Source organism: Lepisma saccharinum, chromosome 5 (assembly GCF_977018435.1).
Source record: "Lepisma saccharinum chromosome 5, izLepSacc3.1, whole genome shotgun sequence".
NCBI lineage: Eukaryota > Metazoa > Arthropoda > Insecta > Zygentoma > Lepismatidae > Lepisma > Lepisma saccharinum.
In genome coordinates, this window is record NC_139233.1 from 46,531,698 (window position 1) to 46,548,590 (window position 16,893).

General features: G+C 40.7%; 1 protein-coding gene across 2 annotated transcripts in view; it reads left to right on the forward strand.

Annotated features, from left to right (window-relative positions):
* The window catches only part of LOC145987797 (TOG array regulator of axonemal microtubules protein 1-like), a 257,466-nt gene that overhangs the window by 33,872 nt on the left and 206,701 nt on the right, over window positions 1–16,893 (forward strand). The window contains exon 2 of one of the 2 annotated variants that reach the window (XM_083122501.1): window positions 3,321–4,050. In XM_083122501.1, the coding sequence (XP_082978627.1) occupies window positions 3,321–4,050 (730 nt within the window). The remainder of the gene's footprint in view (window positions 1–3,320; window positions 4,051–16,893) is intronic. The other variant, XM_083122502.1, reaches the window with a different exon arrangement.

Here is a 16,893-nt window from a genome sequence, read left to right on the forward strand (position 1 = left end):
ATGTAACGTCCACTACAGGGAAGCGCGATGAACCGAGGCGGGAATTTCCGTGCCAGAAGTCTGCAAGTTACCTTAACGGTTTTCGCCCAGTGAGACGCCGGAAACGAGTCTGTTGAGTTCTGTTGCCGCGTTTATTCGCGTCTCAATAAATGACGATGGCCTTTTTACAATTATTAACGGCTATTACATAGTTAACCGCAATTAGAGAAATCTTAATGATTTATTTAGAAAACAACAACATATTTACGGTGCACAGAACTGCAATTTATAATCATTATCTCTACTTATGCAACATGAAATATTAAAATTCCTTACTTGTCTCAATGCCGTAGAGTGTGATGCATCACAATTACCAAGCAAATTGTCCATTATCATGTTTATTGTGCAACAGAAAAAAAATGTCATGGACAATTTGCAGACCAACACTTCTGTACTGTAGGCCTACATGCATAACGTGTATAAGTGTGTGCTTACTTCTCATTCTAGTTATAGTACAGTGGGATGCAAATTGCACATCCATGTTTATTCTCTTTGTTTTACCCAGTGACAGCTTAAAGAATTGAAAGAAAATGCCAAGCAATCTTCTGACAACCTGTACACCAGCATACTTAAAAAATATATTCCTTAAAAGCCTGTAGGATACAGTACAAGAGAAAAATTAATGAAAATAGTCATGGACAATTTGCCGAGCAATACTTGTGCATCCCACCGTACAGCGTGTGACGTATTCGCTTACGAAAAAAGGTTTCTGTCCCATTTTTATAAATTAACACACAGACTGTTAAACTTTAACGGTAGAATAGTGTAAACTCTAGGCATAGGCGTGCGCAGACCCCTCTGATTAGGGGGTAAGGGGGGGGGGGTCAAAAGCCTTGATGAAAGTTCAGTCGGGGAAAAAAACAACTTAATTCCATCTGACTGTTATATTTCATGGACACGAAGCATGTAGAGTGTGTCCGGACAAATCGCAAATCACTGTTTTAAAAAAATTCCAACTTCCGTGGCACCAATGTTTTCTGCTCCCAACTTTATTTCCTCTCTCCGTGTTTCAGAGAGTAATTAAATGTAAACATACATGGTTTCGTGCTGATTCAAAACAACTACACATAATTTATTCATTTTCATTGTATGGGCAATTTATTCTGCGGACACATAGAAGTAACATAGCTAACGAATAAAGTATGTGCGAGTGTTAATAAATAGAAATTTACTAGAGGAGTAAGTGAAAACGTTCAATTATATAGGAAATAATGCACCCCCCTCCCCTTTCCGTAGTTGCTTGGAACTTTTGTCTGCTTGAAAATGCTTAAATGTTGTTTAAGAGCATAATATATTTTTTTTTATAACCGTGATGAGATTCCCATGCACTAATTTGTAAGTGTGAGTATTAGAGGGGGCAATGCCCCTTTTTGCGCCCCTGTCTGCACGCCTGTAATTTTAGGGTAAATTTTAGCAGTACGGCCCTGTCAAAATAAAAAAAAATATTCACACTCTGTTTGTAACAATTATACGGATCAACATTAATTTAATAATGTAACGAAATAATTTTCTAAGTGCAACATTGACATGAAGCTGGAAAACCCAACACGAAATTTGTTTCGATGGCTGTCTTGCGCACGTGTACAGTGTTGCCACGTCGCACGCGATTCACAATTATCACGCATCTTACGTGTCCCATCATGCATTGCGTGCTTGCTCGCCTTACCTCGAATTCTTCCGCTTTCTCCCTCGTTTACCCTCATTACTATTCCCCCCATTTATTCTTATCTTCATTCATCTTCCGTTCTTACGCAGACGTTGAATACGAGGCCTGAAATAGCATTATGGCGTCATTTCTTGGTAGAGAATGCAAGATACGACAGACCCCTTTTCAGTTTCTACTTGCCCCAATTTCAGAGTTCTTGATAAAGGGCTTATATGCTTTTTCATTTAAATATAAATATTTGCTGCAGTTTTGGTACATTTTTGTATTGCAATTGGTTATTCAACATTGTTTTTCTTCGACTTTCCAGTTTAACATATTGAGGGTTGAGTGTGGAGGGATGATCCTTTCCCAAGAAGTCTATACAAGACGATAATCCCACTCTGACAATAGATATAGCACTGGGACTAAATCGGCGTTGTAAAAATCGAGACATGAACGAGAACAGACTCGTCGAGACGAGATCGAGACGATCCCGGGTTCGAATCTCGGCCTGGGCATGGATGTTTGTGAGTGTATATTCATCAATTTCATATCATCACTCATCCCCATCTTCGCAATTAGCCGAAAGTGGCACAAAAGCGAAGCAAAATAAAGCAAATCAATCAATCAATCAACGAGATCGAGAAAACTACCGAGACCGAGAGTGCAAAATCGAAATGAGACCGAGAACAAAACTGCAAAATCGAGACAAGACCGAGAACAAGACTGCAATAGCGGGACGAGAACGAGACTGCAATATCGAGATGAGAACGAGACTGCAAAATCGATACGAGACCACGAACGATATTGCAAAATCGAGACGAGACTGAGAACAACAGTCTGTGGAGGCCCCTCAAAAGGAAGAGAATGCCCCTATCTGCGCTTCCTCTGTGATGTTATTTAATTGCTTTTCTTTGCTATTATTCATCATTTCATGTATTACGATATAATTTTAAGGGACGAAACTAATAACAAAGTGTGTGAATTGAAGGGGGGCTAGAGAATTCCTTCCTCCCATAGATTTTCTTCGATTTTGTCTGTTTCAGTAGACTGATATAAGCTACATAGTAGAAATAATAATAATAATAATTACACATCAATATAGAACGTAAATGAGCCACTCAAATATTACTACATTGCAACTTTGTACTTTTTATTCCACTTGTATCTACCTATAAATTTTATGTAACGTCCACAATTTTCTTCTCGAATTTGTATTTTTTTCTTTATTTTCTTTAGACTACAGCCTTATCAGAAACCTTTCTTTGGTATGACCTTGTAATTAGTTTCCAGTATTGTGTAGTTGTATGATTCTGGGCCTTGAGTCTATCTCAACAACTACTTGTTCGAAGAATCGTGTCGATAAAAAGTATAAATTCTTGAATATTCCTCAGTGTTGAGAAGAAGAACAGAAATACGCTAATGTACAAAATAGGCTCAAAACTATTTTTTAAATGTTTAGAAAATTGTGAATGTAATTCACAAACAGGTTTTAGAATTTCGAGTATTTGCGTGATTCTACGAAACAAGAGTTGTTCACACGAGTCCAAGTTTCAGCTGAATTTGTGTCACTTAAACGTGCTCACTTGATCAAAATGTTGGAAGAATTAACTTAGATATATTGGATTTATTTCAGGAGGACTGGAAGGCCAGAGTACGCGGCGCAGAACAATTGAAGCTCGCGATGCGGAACGCTAGCAATGTGGAACGGGTCCGCTTCCACCTGCAGGAGTTCCTGTCCTTCCTCGAGGTGCTGCTGGAGGACTTCAACTTCAAAGTGGTGACGTCAGCGCTCGACGTGTACCGCAGCGTGGTGGAGCATCTGAGGACGCGCATTCTGCCCTACCTGAAGCAGATCGTGACGTCTCTCTGCCGCCTCGTCGGGAACCACAAGGTCGTCGTTAAGATAGAGGCCGTGCAGGTTTTCAAGACCTTAATGCAGATCGTCACTCCAAAGTTGGTCCTGCACATCGTCACGGACAGTTTCCACGCCAAGAGCTACAAGGTGCGCGAGAACGCACTCCTCCTCGTGCTCTTCGCACTGCTCACGTTCCCCAGCTACGAGTTCGACCCTGGTGACCTGATCCGGCGGGTGATCCCCACCGTGGTTGACCCCAAGAGGAGGGTGAGGCAGGCCGCCCTCGACTGCATAGCCGTGCTGTCGCAGTTCGTGAAGCCCCTCGACATGCCTCTGGAGCTGGCCACGGACAGGCTGAGGTCTCGTCAGGGTAAAGAGGCACTGGTGGCCGCCGTGCAAGCCAGACTTGCGCGCCGTCAACTCCCGACCCTCTCGCCAGATGGACTCATACTCTACAGCTTGCAGATACCCAACTATGCCGCCAAAGGACTGCCTGGAACGCCCTCAGGTAAGCAGGGTTTCATTTACTAAAATAAATATCTAATAAGAGAGGTTAGCGACGTTTGGATGCGCGGTAGAAAGGAAAGTGAATTGGCTTGGAAACGAAAACTACGGGACAGAATGAGTTGCAGTGCTCTATAATATTCAGACCCTGTTCACAATATAAATATATGATACATTGCTGTTATAAAAGAAAGTAAATTGCCCCCCTGTGCTTTGCACCACGCCATGAAGGCTTAAAGGGTATGTAGAGTTATGGCCCCACACTTTCTCGATCTCGGCCAAGCTGGGGTTGATGTGATCAGCACCACGCCCCTGGTCGCCTTTAGCCCCCAGAGTTCCCTCCAGGTACCCACATTATACGACGCTGGGTAGGCGCCGGAGCCGCTTGAACAGGTTGAAAGAGTCCCGGTTCTCCGCCGCCGGGATCGAACCCGGGTCTCTCGGATGGTAGTCAGACGCCCTAACGACATTGCTGTCATCCGGTTTGTAATTACTTAAGTGCTTTACTTCTCCCCTGGGCCTGCCAATGTGGCGTTTCCTTCCATCCTTCCTTCAACTACAGTTTCATTACTCTCCTCCGTGTCTCAGAATATGCTTTACCATCCTGAATCTTCTTTGGACAACTGATTTCCACATGCACTTCTTGTACTTCTCGAAGCATAAAGTAGCATTTGCATTAACAATGATTAGGGCAACCAACTTTATGCTTTATGCAGCTGCAAATTATGCTTTTTCCTAAAATTTGATTCACTATGCTGTTTATTAAATTATACTTTATTATGCCTTTTATTTCACTCAATTTCTATTAATGAACAGGCATTGAAAAATGTAAGCATGAAACTATCAATAAAACATAATCGTTTTCTATTAGAATTTAAGACAAAACAATATAGTTCAGAATTGAAAGAAATTGAACTTCCCACAAATGGAAAATACAAGTAATTTTAAAAACAAAGTTTTACGCTAACTTCAAACCATTCCTTTTCTTGTTTTCAATTTTCTTCTTTATTGTAGTCATCGTTGACGGTATCAGCGTTGCTGTTAGATCCCCGATTGAAAGCAAGCCGCAAGTAAGCTTCGAGATTTTCTTCTTTAACGAAGACCTGCGTGGATTTAGAATCCAAGTGAGAGTGGAAAGATTCTCTCAACTGAAGCACTAGATAGAGGCGTTTTCATGGCCAAGGTACTCAAATTTGGCATCTTATTCAACTGTTTCCTCCAAAAGGAAAAGATAGAAACGTTAGTAATTTCGTCGTCTTGAAGAATTACACGATACATGCACAATTCTTCCAAAGGTGTATCCACCAGAGAGAAACGTTTCAGTTCTGTCGGTAACCCTTCTGCTAGTATATTTGGATTTGCGCGTGTGGGATTCAGGCACTGAACTTGTGTCCAAAATTTGGCAGCAACATGATGTCCACTCATATAATCTGCAAGCTTTTTGCACCGCACGCCAGAATTTTCTAAAATTTCTTGGACTGATGACAGAATAAGCCATACCTGACTTGCATCAACATTTCAGCTTCTAAAACTTTTGTCTGTTTACAGATTGCATCTGTAATTTTAGCTATGGTGTTAAGCTGGAACTTAAGACATTCTTCTTCACTTCCAGTTAGTTTCTTAAGGTTTGTCACAGCAGTACTTCTTCCTTGATTTTCTTCTTCTATCCACCTCTGCAATGTACTATAGTAAGTGTTCTGTAATTTTCCTGCCTGGAGTCGAGTTCCCCAATGAGTCATCACTGGTACTGGAAGCAAACATGTTACTTTTTCTGCTTCCCACAAGAGATTCAACAGCCTTTTCCGTCTTGCCGATGTTTTGGTCAAAGCCGATTTGACCGATGCAATGAAAAGATCAGCTATTTTAAGGCTATTTCTAATCTCTTCCGCACATAGGTGGAGGACATGTGCCCAGCAGGTGGAATGTATTAGTCTAGGAGCAACTGCAGCTAAGCGCATACCAGCACTTTTTAGAACTACAAACTGACTTTTTTTTAACACCAATATCACTTAATGCATCGAGTACAATGTCTACTATGACGTCTGAGTTGCGCCGTTGCACAATTTTTGTTCTGACCAGGCGAAAACTTTCAGTAAGTTCTCCAAGTGGAAGAACCAGTACGTTTACAACCTTACGATTTTTAATATCAGTAGTTTCATCAACAACCACAGAAACATCCTTTCCTTCACACTTCACTTTTGTTTCATTCAGATCATCATCAGCACAATGAGGCACATATTTTCTTAATGTACTTTCACTAGGAGCTGTTGTTACGTTAGTGGAAGTTTGTATCCAATTTTTGAACTGTTCATTCCTAAAAACATGAAGAAGGATACCAGCTGCAGCAAATACGGTTACCATTTTCTTGATCTTCTGTTGGTTGGTTTCCATGCGCTCACCGTTTGAGGAAGCGTGCTGGCCAAACTGCTCCCTCTGCTTCCTGCTTGACCGTCGTGTGCAGTTTCTCTTGTGCGGTGTTTTGAAGAAGAAACATCTAGTTTCACAGTGGGCTTCTTCTTATATTTAATGAATTCCGAACAAAGACCACAAAATAGATTACCTCCTTCTACTTGGAAATGATCTGTTGGAAATTCTCTCACTCTTTGACTTGCATATACTGTTGATTTCGGCATTTTCAAAAAAGCACGTCTAGTCTTGCCTGCCTTTTAACACAGAGTGAGGAAGTTCGAAACCTTTGTGAGCTGGAGGTGCGAAGAGGGGAGGATTTCGAACTCTTCATTGTTACGCGTGAATGGCTTTTGTAACGTTGTTAAAATCTTTTCCTTTTGTAGAATATATTTCAAAAGATTTTTCTTTGTGTGTTATACACATAGATACAGTTTTGAAATAAGAAGCATTACACATTATGCTTTATTTTTGTCAATTATGCTTTATTATGCTTATAAAATTAGCAAATTTGGAGATGTATAGCGGTCACAATCAAAGATATAGTATCAACCATGGGTGAAAAATTCTATTATGTTTTTAATGCTTTTTATGCTTTGTGGTTGCCATAATAACGACCTTTCTCAAAACATTGTGACATGTTATGTATTAAGAGAATATATCTTCTCAAATCGACTCCACTATTTTTAAACGGCTAATCCAGTCGACACACCCCTACTTTCACGATCCTTACTCTTAGAATATAGTAAGTACGGATAGTAGAAAACCTTTATAGCTTGCCGTGGCTTTTGGTTTCTTACAGGTGACAACCTTTTGCGCCAACACATTATAGATGTCATATGCCATTATATCACTTGGATTTGCGTAAAACACCGAATTAAAGAGAAAGTGCCATTCTTTCTTTTTGTCATGTACTTGATTGATTTGATTTCGTGTTTTAAGTCCACTTTATGCACAGTAAGGCTAATCGGGACTGGACCTACAGTTTAAGGTGGGATCCGAACCTCTATGTGCCTCCACCGCGTATCGAACCCGGGAACAACGCTACCACTGCGCCATGGGGGAGGCCCACTCATGTACTTGAGGTATATAAGAATGGGATTATTACGTCATAATTTTTAGAAGGAATACAGTTTATGTGACTTTAGGATAATTAGTGGTATTATTTAAAATAATATTTTCCAAGTTTTTAAAAAACTTTTGTGATCATTACCATACCCGTGGAGAATATTTTTGCAGTTAATTTTTATCCTAATGTACTCGTAGTTCAAGCACGGTGGAGGTATATAAAACAGCAAAGTAGCAATTTTTTATTCAAAATCTTTCTTTTTCATCATTTTCTAATATATAAAGTATTAAGAAATACTTTTATGTGCCTAGCGAACAAGAAAAAAAAAGAGACATTTTGTTTAGCTAAACATATCAGCATATATCTAAATGCAATCGTGCACCATGGTAAGGAAGTGTAATTCCAGCTTGACGAATTTTCGCATCGTCGGTAAGATATAGTGCAAACCATGAATAGTAACGAGACAAACATTCTATAATCAAGACGAGAACGAGACTAGAACCTAGGAACTTTTCGATACGAGAAGACATTTGTCTAATCTCGATACCATTCCTGCATAAATTCCTTTCCCGTTTCTGAATCGCGTTTTATGGTGCATGTTTCTATGTACCTCCCCTATCTCGGGTAGGTTCGTCCTCTCGAGCCAGTCTCGTCTTCTTTGGTCGTACAGTGAGATTACCCTACAGCTTGGGAGCGAGTCCTAACTCCAGAAACATCCAATCAACAAGCGAGCAGGTCACGTCATCTCAATCCAGCACCTATCGCTAACCCTCTTGCACATGCTCTACAATGTTGGTAGGCTTGTCAGCTGGACTCGCATAGTCAACTGGAGATGTTTGGAAAATTATCCGACTCTACAATACGTTCCCCATCCGCGTCAGTTATAGAGAAGTTGCACTGTGTGTGTGTGTGTGTGTGTGTGTGTGTGTGTGTGTGTGTGTGTGTGTGTGTGTGTGTGTGTGTGTGTGTGTGTGTGTGTGTGTGTGTGTGTGTGTGTGTGTGTGGCACATACCCATTACCACACAAAGTTGTTCATGATTCAAATTTGATTTCATGACTGCCATCGATGACAACATCTCAGACTATTTTGAAACTGAAGGAAGATATGTACCAGCTTATTTTAAAGAAACGACGTACTTAATATTTTAAGTATTTGTTACTGTTGGCTCACGGTAATAAATTATACAATACATTTAATGGGAAAAGTTCCCAGGAAAGGAAATCTGCACCGTGCAAAATTTATCATGTCGTCACTCTGACATTAAATCCTTGCACAAGAGATGGCGCTGAGAAACTCTTTCCTGGAAATTCGTAATTAGAGATCCTATAAATTCAAATTTGTCGTAAATATTGGGATCTATTTATAGGAAGTAAATTTTATGTAGAAAACAAATATCTAATATGTGTGTTGCAAAATGCGAAAACAATTCGTGAGAAATTAAAATTCTCTACAGTTGAATGTTCAGGAATGATAGTTGCGTTAGAATGTACGGTTTTTGTATTATTCAAGTTTTGTCCTACCTCTTTCAATTGTTTACTTAAATCATGTGCAAGAACATTCAGTGGTACAGGAACGTTTTTATTATTTAGGGGGAGTTTAACTTCAAGTTCAACCTGTCCCTCTACTGCACCACACCTCCCTCTTTCAGTTAAGCGGTAGAGCAGCCAGGAGCGTATATTCTAGGGTAGCTAGGCTAGCTGCGAAGCCTGAAGTCTAGAGAATAAAATACGGTAGAAGAATCGATCAGAAATTGTAAATAATATTATTCATATCAGTGAGATGATGCTGATTCTGGAGTTGGCAACCTGATTCCCTATGAGTTGGCAACCTGATTTCTTATGAGTTGGCAACCTGATTTCTTATGAGTTGGCAACCTGATTTCTGATGAGTTGGCAACCTGATTTCTTATGAGTTGGCAACCTGATTTCCTATGAGTTGGAACCCTGATTTCCTATGAGTTGGAACCCTGATTTCCTATGAGTTGGAACCCTGATTTCCTATGAGTTGGCACCATGATTTCCTATGAGTTGGCAACCTGATTTCCTATGAGTTGGCACTCTGATTTCCTATGAGTTGGCACCGTGATTTCCTATGAGTTGGCACTCTGATTTCCTATGAATTGGCAACCTGATTTCCTATGAGTTGGCACCCTGATTTCCTATGAGTTGGCACCCTGATTTCCTATGAGTTGGCAACCTGATTTCCTATGAGTTGGCAACCTGATTTCCTATGAGTTGGCAACCTGATTTCCTATGAATTGGCAACCTGATTTCCTATGAATTGGCAACCTGATTTCCTATGAGTTGGCACCCTGATTTCCTATGAGTTGGCACCGTGATTTCCTAGGACTTGGTAAACTTATTTCTATTCATAGCCTAGGACCACGTGACAGTGAGATAGCCCAGATCTTGAACTGAGTATACGCCACTGAGAGCAGCCATAGCTCTGAACCTTTCTCGGTAGAAAATAAAAATACTATTCTATTCTATTCTTTCTCCCTGTGTGGGAGGTAAAGATGGACCACTAGCATAATATTATGCTCAAATAAAATAAACAAAAATTTACAAAATATGTTTTTATTATTTTTTATTGTTTAGACTTGTATGGTTATTTTCAAGGTATATTTTGTTAACGTGTATTGAAAACAGATTTAATTCTGAAATAGATAAAGCTGCAGGCCAACTCATTAGAAATTTAATGGAACAATCAGACGTTTGTAATGTGTAAGTTGCGAGAAACCATACAAGTTCTGAGGTTTAAAATCTAAAGAAATGCAGGGTCTTGCCTCGTCTTGTATGTAACGAGGCCTGTCTCGTTCTCGTCCTCGTCTCGTTTTGCATGTCCCGTTCTCGGTTCCGTATCGATTTATATGTATAAATCTCGTTGCTTGTCCTCGTTTCAGTCTCGAACGACAATCGATTCTTCTCATTTCTCGAAATGGATAGTATAAGTAACACAGCGTGTAGAGGTCATTAAGGGAGACGATAATGTTTTTTACTGGCGCCCCATCTGTACGTTAGAAGCACCCGAGAACGGAACTTCATCCTGAATATGTAGCCACGCCTGCACAGGTTCACAATTACAACTATACTCTGTCCCGGCTATCTGTAGAGAAAGGCCGCGCATGGCGGTCCAGAAGAAGGGAGAATCGAGTGAACAGAGCAAAGCAGTGTACACTGCTGGGAAGGCTGTCAACTGTAGTCGTTTTCCTCCACGCACTCCCATTCCCTCTCACGTGTTCATTGTTGGAGCTGTCTCGCGTCACTACTTGCGCAGAAAATAGTTTTCTTTCGCTTGCTCCAGAGAAACGTGAGACAGTGTGTAGATGCGGTAGTATACGACACTTACGTGCACAGACATTTACGCGCAATTTTTTGCTATGTTGGGGGAGGGAAAAACTAGATAATACACAGTTCCACCCACACGGACATTTACGCATAGCCGTAAGGACTAAAAAACGAGAGGGAAGTTCGAATAGTATGTGCTGCGTTAGCTCACCTGACACTCTACAAAGTTGATGGTTGACTGTGTATTGAAGATGCTTCTGACAGTGAAAACCTCATATGCTTTTTTTTTATTATTATGTTGATCAGTGGCTTGATAGTAACACTGTGCTTAGACAGATGTGGGACTGCTACGACAATCAGCACAGGAGCAACAAAATTGTTGATGGTTGGAATAGACTCGAAGACTATATACTCGTATTACTGTCAACAGAGCACATCCCAACGTGTATACTCTCGTTATTGTACTGAATTTCACGTCTTTTGTTACGACAGAACACTAAACGTTAAAGGAAAAAGACGAAAAGTGAGCACAAAGCCTGATGACAGAATAAAATACACTTACAAAAAACTCCTGGATAACGGAAATTTAAAGAAGTGTATTGAGGCATTTTGGCGTTTATTTAGAAATTACAGTACACAGGGTACTGTACACTTATGGGATAGGATCTTCGTGGTGTTCCCTGTAGAAACGGCATAGCTTGCAAAATGATAGCGAAGGGTCACCACCGTCACCCTGCGCGCAGGTGTCCGTGAAAGAAAACCTAACCAGCAAGAAGAGAGGGAAAAACCTTTATTCTCATCCCTGTGCGCAAAGGTCCATATTTTTAACATGCTGTCGCGAATCCGATATGCGGAGACGAACCAGATAAAATTATTTACTGCTCCACCAGGAAGGACGGAATTTTTTTTTTTTTTAAAAAAAATGTTCCAAGAATTCCATCTCGACCTTGCAAAGAAATCATTAAAGTTAAGGTACTATCCCGGTTCTGCACGTAAATATTTCAACTCACCGAAGGTTAAGAAAATATTCGAATCTTCTCCTTGGTATCAGGGTCTCGGCACCAGCAAAATATCAATGTATTTCCCAATTTAAAATGCATCCACGTGGCCTTTTCCTACCCCCACCTCCCCTCCGTCTCTTTATTATTAATGTGAAGCCATGAAATATGAACTACTTCCTGCGCTGGGCAACGCAACACTTTCAAGGTCTCACTTAGTTAAGAAAACGTCACAGTCCTGATTGATGCGTTCGCCGTCATTCCATTTGGCAGACCTGAGATTTCGTGTTGCTTTTGCACCAACTTGGATTTTTGACGTAACTGTTTGCATTCTTCGTGCGGTTAATAATTGTAATTTGAAACGTTCGCCCAACCTGACTGAGCGTTGCGTTTTTCTTAGCAGAAGGAAGCGCGTGCGGCTGTGGTCAATTTGACTCGCGCCCGGAGTGGGGATTTCCTACCATGATTCATTGCGCGGAATTGCGCCATGCTTCCGGCAAGGATTCCGTTGTTATAATGGAAAAATGAAAAATCCGAAATTGTTTTTTTTTTCTTTTTAATCTCTTCTGCGCGTGAAAATGTATTTTCCAAAGTTTCTGTTGCGGTTGTTTTAAAGTCCCCCAATTTAAAACGTGTTGATTGATTTCGTTCAAATGCAACACCAACCAGACTTTACAGGAGGGGCAGGTGCCCCACCCCAAGAACAAAGGCTGTCCCCGTGGTCTCCTCGTTTTTAGAATGGATGGTAAGGAGACGATTCGCCACGAGACTTCGTAGTGTCTCGGTCTCATCTCGAACAGAGGTGTTCATTGGGTTGATGCATAATTTCGTAGCGTTTTTTTCGCCGTGGAAATTTTCTTTTTTATTTGATACTCATTTGAGATGAACAAAAGACGGAAACTATCAGTATTTTCCTTCATTGTCTGACTGTCTACTAATGCTGGGGGGCAGTTTTTCGATTCCACCCCTGAAAAAATAAACTGATTTGGCGTTAAAGACGTCGTCAAGCCAAGTTTGAAGAGCAATTTCGTTACCTGAGGAGTTTCTTTGAAGATTGGTGGATTGAGAGCTAAAAAGATGGAAATCCGAAGGCACAAGATCGGGGAAGTGAGGAGGACGTATCTCAACCCAGGCTCCTGGTTAACAGATTTTTTCATGTTAGCGGAGTATGGGCTAGCATTTGATGCAGTCTTCCTGACCTACTCCCTGATTTGTGCTCTTTTAACTTAAAACGTGCGGTATCCTGAACGTGGAATGAAAATGTCTCACGATGGTTGAATGGTCACAGACCACCACATTCGCTACTTCAAGGATCGACTGATGTGGATCACGATGGATTAAAGCGTTTCAACGGTTTTCATTAAAGCCGTATGGTCTTCCTGAACGTGGAGAATCACTCAAGTCAAAATTGCCCTCTTGGAAATGACAAAACCATTTACTTGCCCCGCTTTCCCTGTTGGCATTCTCCCCGTACACGGCACAAATATTTCGAGCCGCCTCCGCTGCCTTTGATCATCTGTTAAACTCAAGACAAGAATATGTCGGAAGTGTTTCTTTTTTTCGCACTTGTCACTTATTGTTCTTTGGCCCACAAATAAAACTGTCTTCCTTCAAATCTGCATAATTCAAAGCGTATTCACAAGCACAACAATGCCACTCCAATTGATGAACGTTAGACGATAAACAAACTTCTAACAGCGCAGTGTTGCCATACCAAACACAAACGCTACGAATTTATGCATCAACCCAATAAATCACGCTCCCCCACCATCATGACTCCTCGCTCTGACACACCTACCTCCATGGTGGAGTGGTTCATCAAGTTCATCTTCGCGATTAGCCAAAAGTGGCAGAAATGCGAACTAAAATAAACCAAATCAAGCAGTGAATCAAACCAAAAGTGGCAGAGATGCAAAGTAAATTTAACCATATCAATGAATCATTCTCACACGCCCTCTTCCTCACCCCACGCCTCCTCACCCAAGCCCTCCCTCACCCATACAAGTCTTCTGGAAGACAAAGGTGAGTTCTCCCCTCATGAGGGTGACCCTCCGGAATGTGAACACCTCTGGTATTGTGTTGAAAAATGTATCATTCTCGGTCTCGGTCTCGTCTCGATTTATAAACACCCGTGTAGTTCTCGTCTCGAGTCTCGAAATACACAATATAAACATATACGGTGTATCGCCACATAAGGTTTTCCATACCTTTTACCTGAATAATGCACAGACCTCTCTTTTATCTGAAAGTAAATACTTGCACCTTTGGAAGGAGATATATTATTTCATATTTTTTTTCTCCCATAGTGTCAGCGCTTGAAGTGGAAAATGCTAGCTGGGGTGATGTTTGGGGGTATGCTCCTATGGTTTAACATGGTGCTCGATCCCCCCTCTCTACCAACGCTGCATGGAGTATAAAGAGGACTCCGTGGCGGAATGGTTAGCACAGCTCGCTACAACGCCAGGGGTCCCGGGTTCAAATCCCGGCCTGGACATGGGTGTCCTTTGTGAGTGTCTCCTTATCAGTTTCATCACATCATCACCCATCCTCATCTTTGAGATTAGCCAAAAGTGTCAGAAGAGTGAAAATAAAATGAACTAAATCAATCAATATATCACCAAGTTAGTAGCAATAATACTCTCACTACATAGAAACATCCTTTCATTGCATTTTTCTTATGTCGCTTTTCTTCCACTTTTCATTTCATAGAGTAAAATTTTATAAGCACGTAAACTAGGCCCGTACCCAGGTGGGGGCCAAGGGGGCCATGCTCCCCCCCTCGAGCCATGAAGTATTTTGATGCAAACTTACAAAAATAACATGTTTTTTTTTTTAAGATTTTGCAGGAATTTAGATTTTCTTCTTGTATAAATGAATGGCTTGTTTCTGAAGAGAGGCAGACTCCAGAAGTCTGAAGTCTACTGTATTTAGTAACTTTAGTTTCATAACCATTTATGCGAATCTACTAAATGTTCTAATTTGGTCGGGACAGTTCACCATATTTACTCCATCTTTTGAATTTTTTCGAACTGCAGTCTTGATGAGAAAATATCCTCTTTTTGTGGCTAATTCACATTCAGATATGTTCTTCATTATAAGGATAATTCCATAGCGTTGGTGGTCACATTCAGGGTACTAATTCCCATGACGGGAGGGGGATCTCCCACCTTCCCACCAACGATCTTGTTCAATTAAAATTTTTCCCCCATTAAAATTTTCCGATGGTAAGAGTTTGTGTTATAACAACAAAGATAAGCAATTACTTTGGACTTCAAACATACTTTACTAAGAGTAACATAATAAACACATACAAAGAAGGAATAACAAAGAATGATGTCAGCCTGTGTGTGAATGTTGTATACATCTCTTGTTCTCTCTCTCTCTCTCTCTCTCTCTCTCTCGGGCTGTTAACAGCATGGGGTAAACACGTACTTCTACAGTCATATATAAGATTTTAAAATTATATCAAATTGGACTAGTAAGAAATGGAGCCGTAGCTGCGAAGGTGGTTCTCATTGTCACTCTAGGCCCCTGGAACATAGAAATTAGACCGACCTGTTATTTCTCCTACATTTTTCACCTTCTTTCGTCGGGAATAAAACATAGCATTTACATGTTAATTTAAACTAGGAAACTAATGTCTTCTTAAAGTTTCTCATATTTGTCCCTCCACCTAGTTATCTTTAATTTGCAATCGGTTTTGCAGATGTGAACAATACCACACACTGCTTCAATGAAGATGGTGTGGGATGCACAACGGACTGTCGTTTTATTAGCCACATTTCAAGACTGCTAAGTTTTCTTTTCATCGGATTCATCGGGAAAAGAGTCAGTACAATGTCTAAGTATGCCAGCTACATCTAGGTAGGGAAGGGGGTGCAAATTCGGTGCAGGGGTTGCGAAAATCATTCGCGTACTGAGCGCTGAAATCTCTAGCTACAACTCTGATAAGGAAAATTTCCTTTCGAGACACCATTAATAGAATTACACCATTATAAAAACACAACGCAATAAAAGTATGAAAATGTAATTATCATTTTTAATAAAAGGCAATTACTAAGTAATATCTAACACTAATTAAAAACATTTCACCTATCTTCTAATTTCTTGGCATTTTGAACTAGTCGTTAAAGGAATTAATTTGCTAGTATATATATAACCAAGGTTTCGGGCTTGCCCCCCTTACCCCTCAATAAAATCCTGGGTACGGGCCTGACGTAAGCAGAGGCCTCAATGCTTTTAATGTGGAAAGTAGATCCGTTGAGCGCCTCTTCTTTCAACTCGAGCGCATAAGCTCAGGTTTAAGATACTTTTGGTAGTAATTTTGTGTCACATGCTCTAAAACTCTAAAGAAGTGGGTAAGAAGGTCCTGTTTCAACTGGCAGCCTTCCAGAGTCTCCCGAAAACTTGGCTCTCTCCCCGCGCCTTTGACTTCGTTCGCCGCACGAGAAGGAAACAACTTTCGAGTGTTTGAAGTGCACGCTATTTTAACTTTCTTGCTTTTTTTGTTCGAAAAAAGATCGTGACATTGTTAGCTGTTTAATGCAAACTGTTTTTCGCGGCCAGATTTGCGGTCATCCTCATTGTCTGTACGGTGAGTACTGGGTGAAGATGATATTTAGGATTTTGCAGCAGAGCTTATGTCACCTGCTTTCGTTGTGTCGGTGGACATGAGCAATGGCGCGCATGTGCTAATGTGTGTCTTGGGAATGAGAGGGTTGCATGCTGACTATTCTTTCGTTTTGGCAGTAATTTTCGATTTGCAGTGACGTGAGAGAGTTTTATTTTGGATGGATTCCCTGTCTATCTCTTTTTCTCTTTGTTCCTAATATTCTCTCTCTCACATCACACACTACCTACCTTCCCCTGTAGCTTTCTCTCTCTTGCTTCATTTTTCTTTTCCTTTCTCCATCTTTTTTGTCTCTCTCTCTCTTCCTCTTTATCTATATCTCCCTTTCTTGCTCTTTCTTTTCATCGCTCTATCTCTCTCCCTCTTATTCTACTCCCTTTGTTTCTTGCTTTAATATCTCTTTCTATATCTTCAACACCAACTTTCTCTCTCTCTTTCGTTCTCATCTTCCATTCT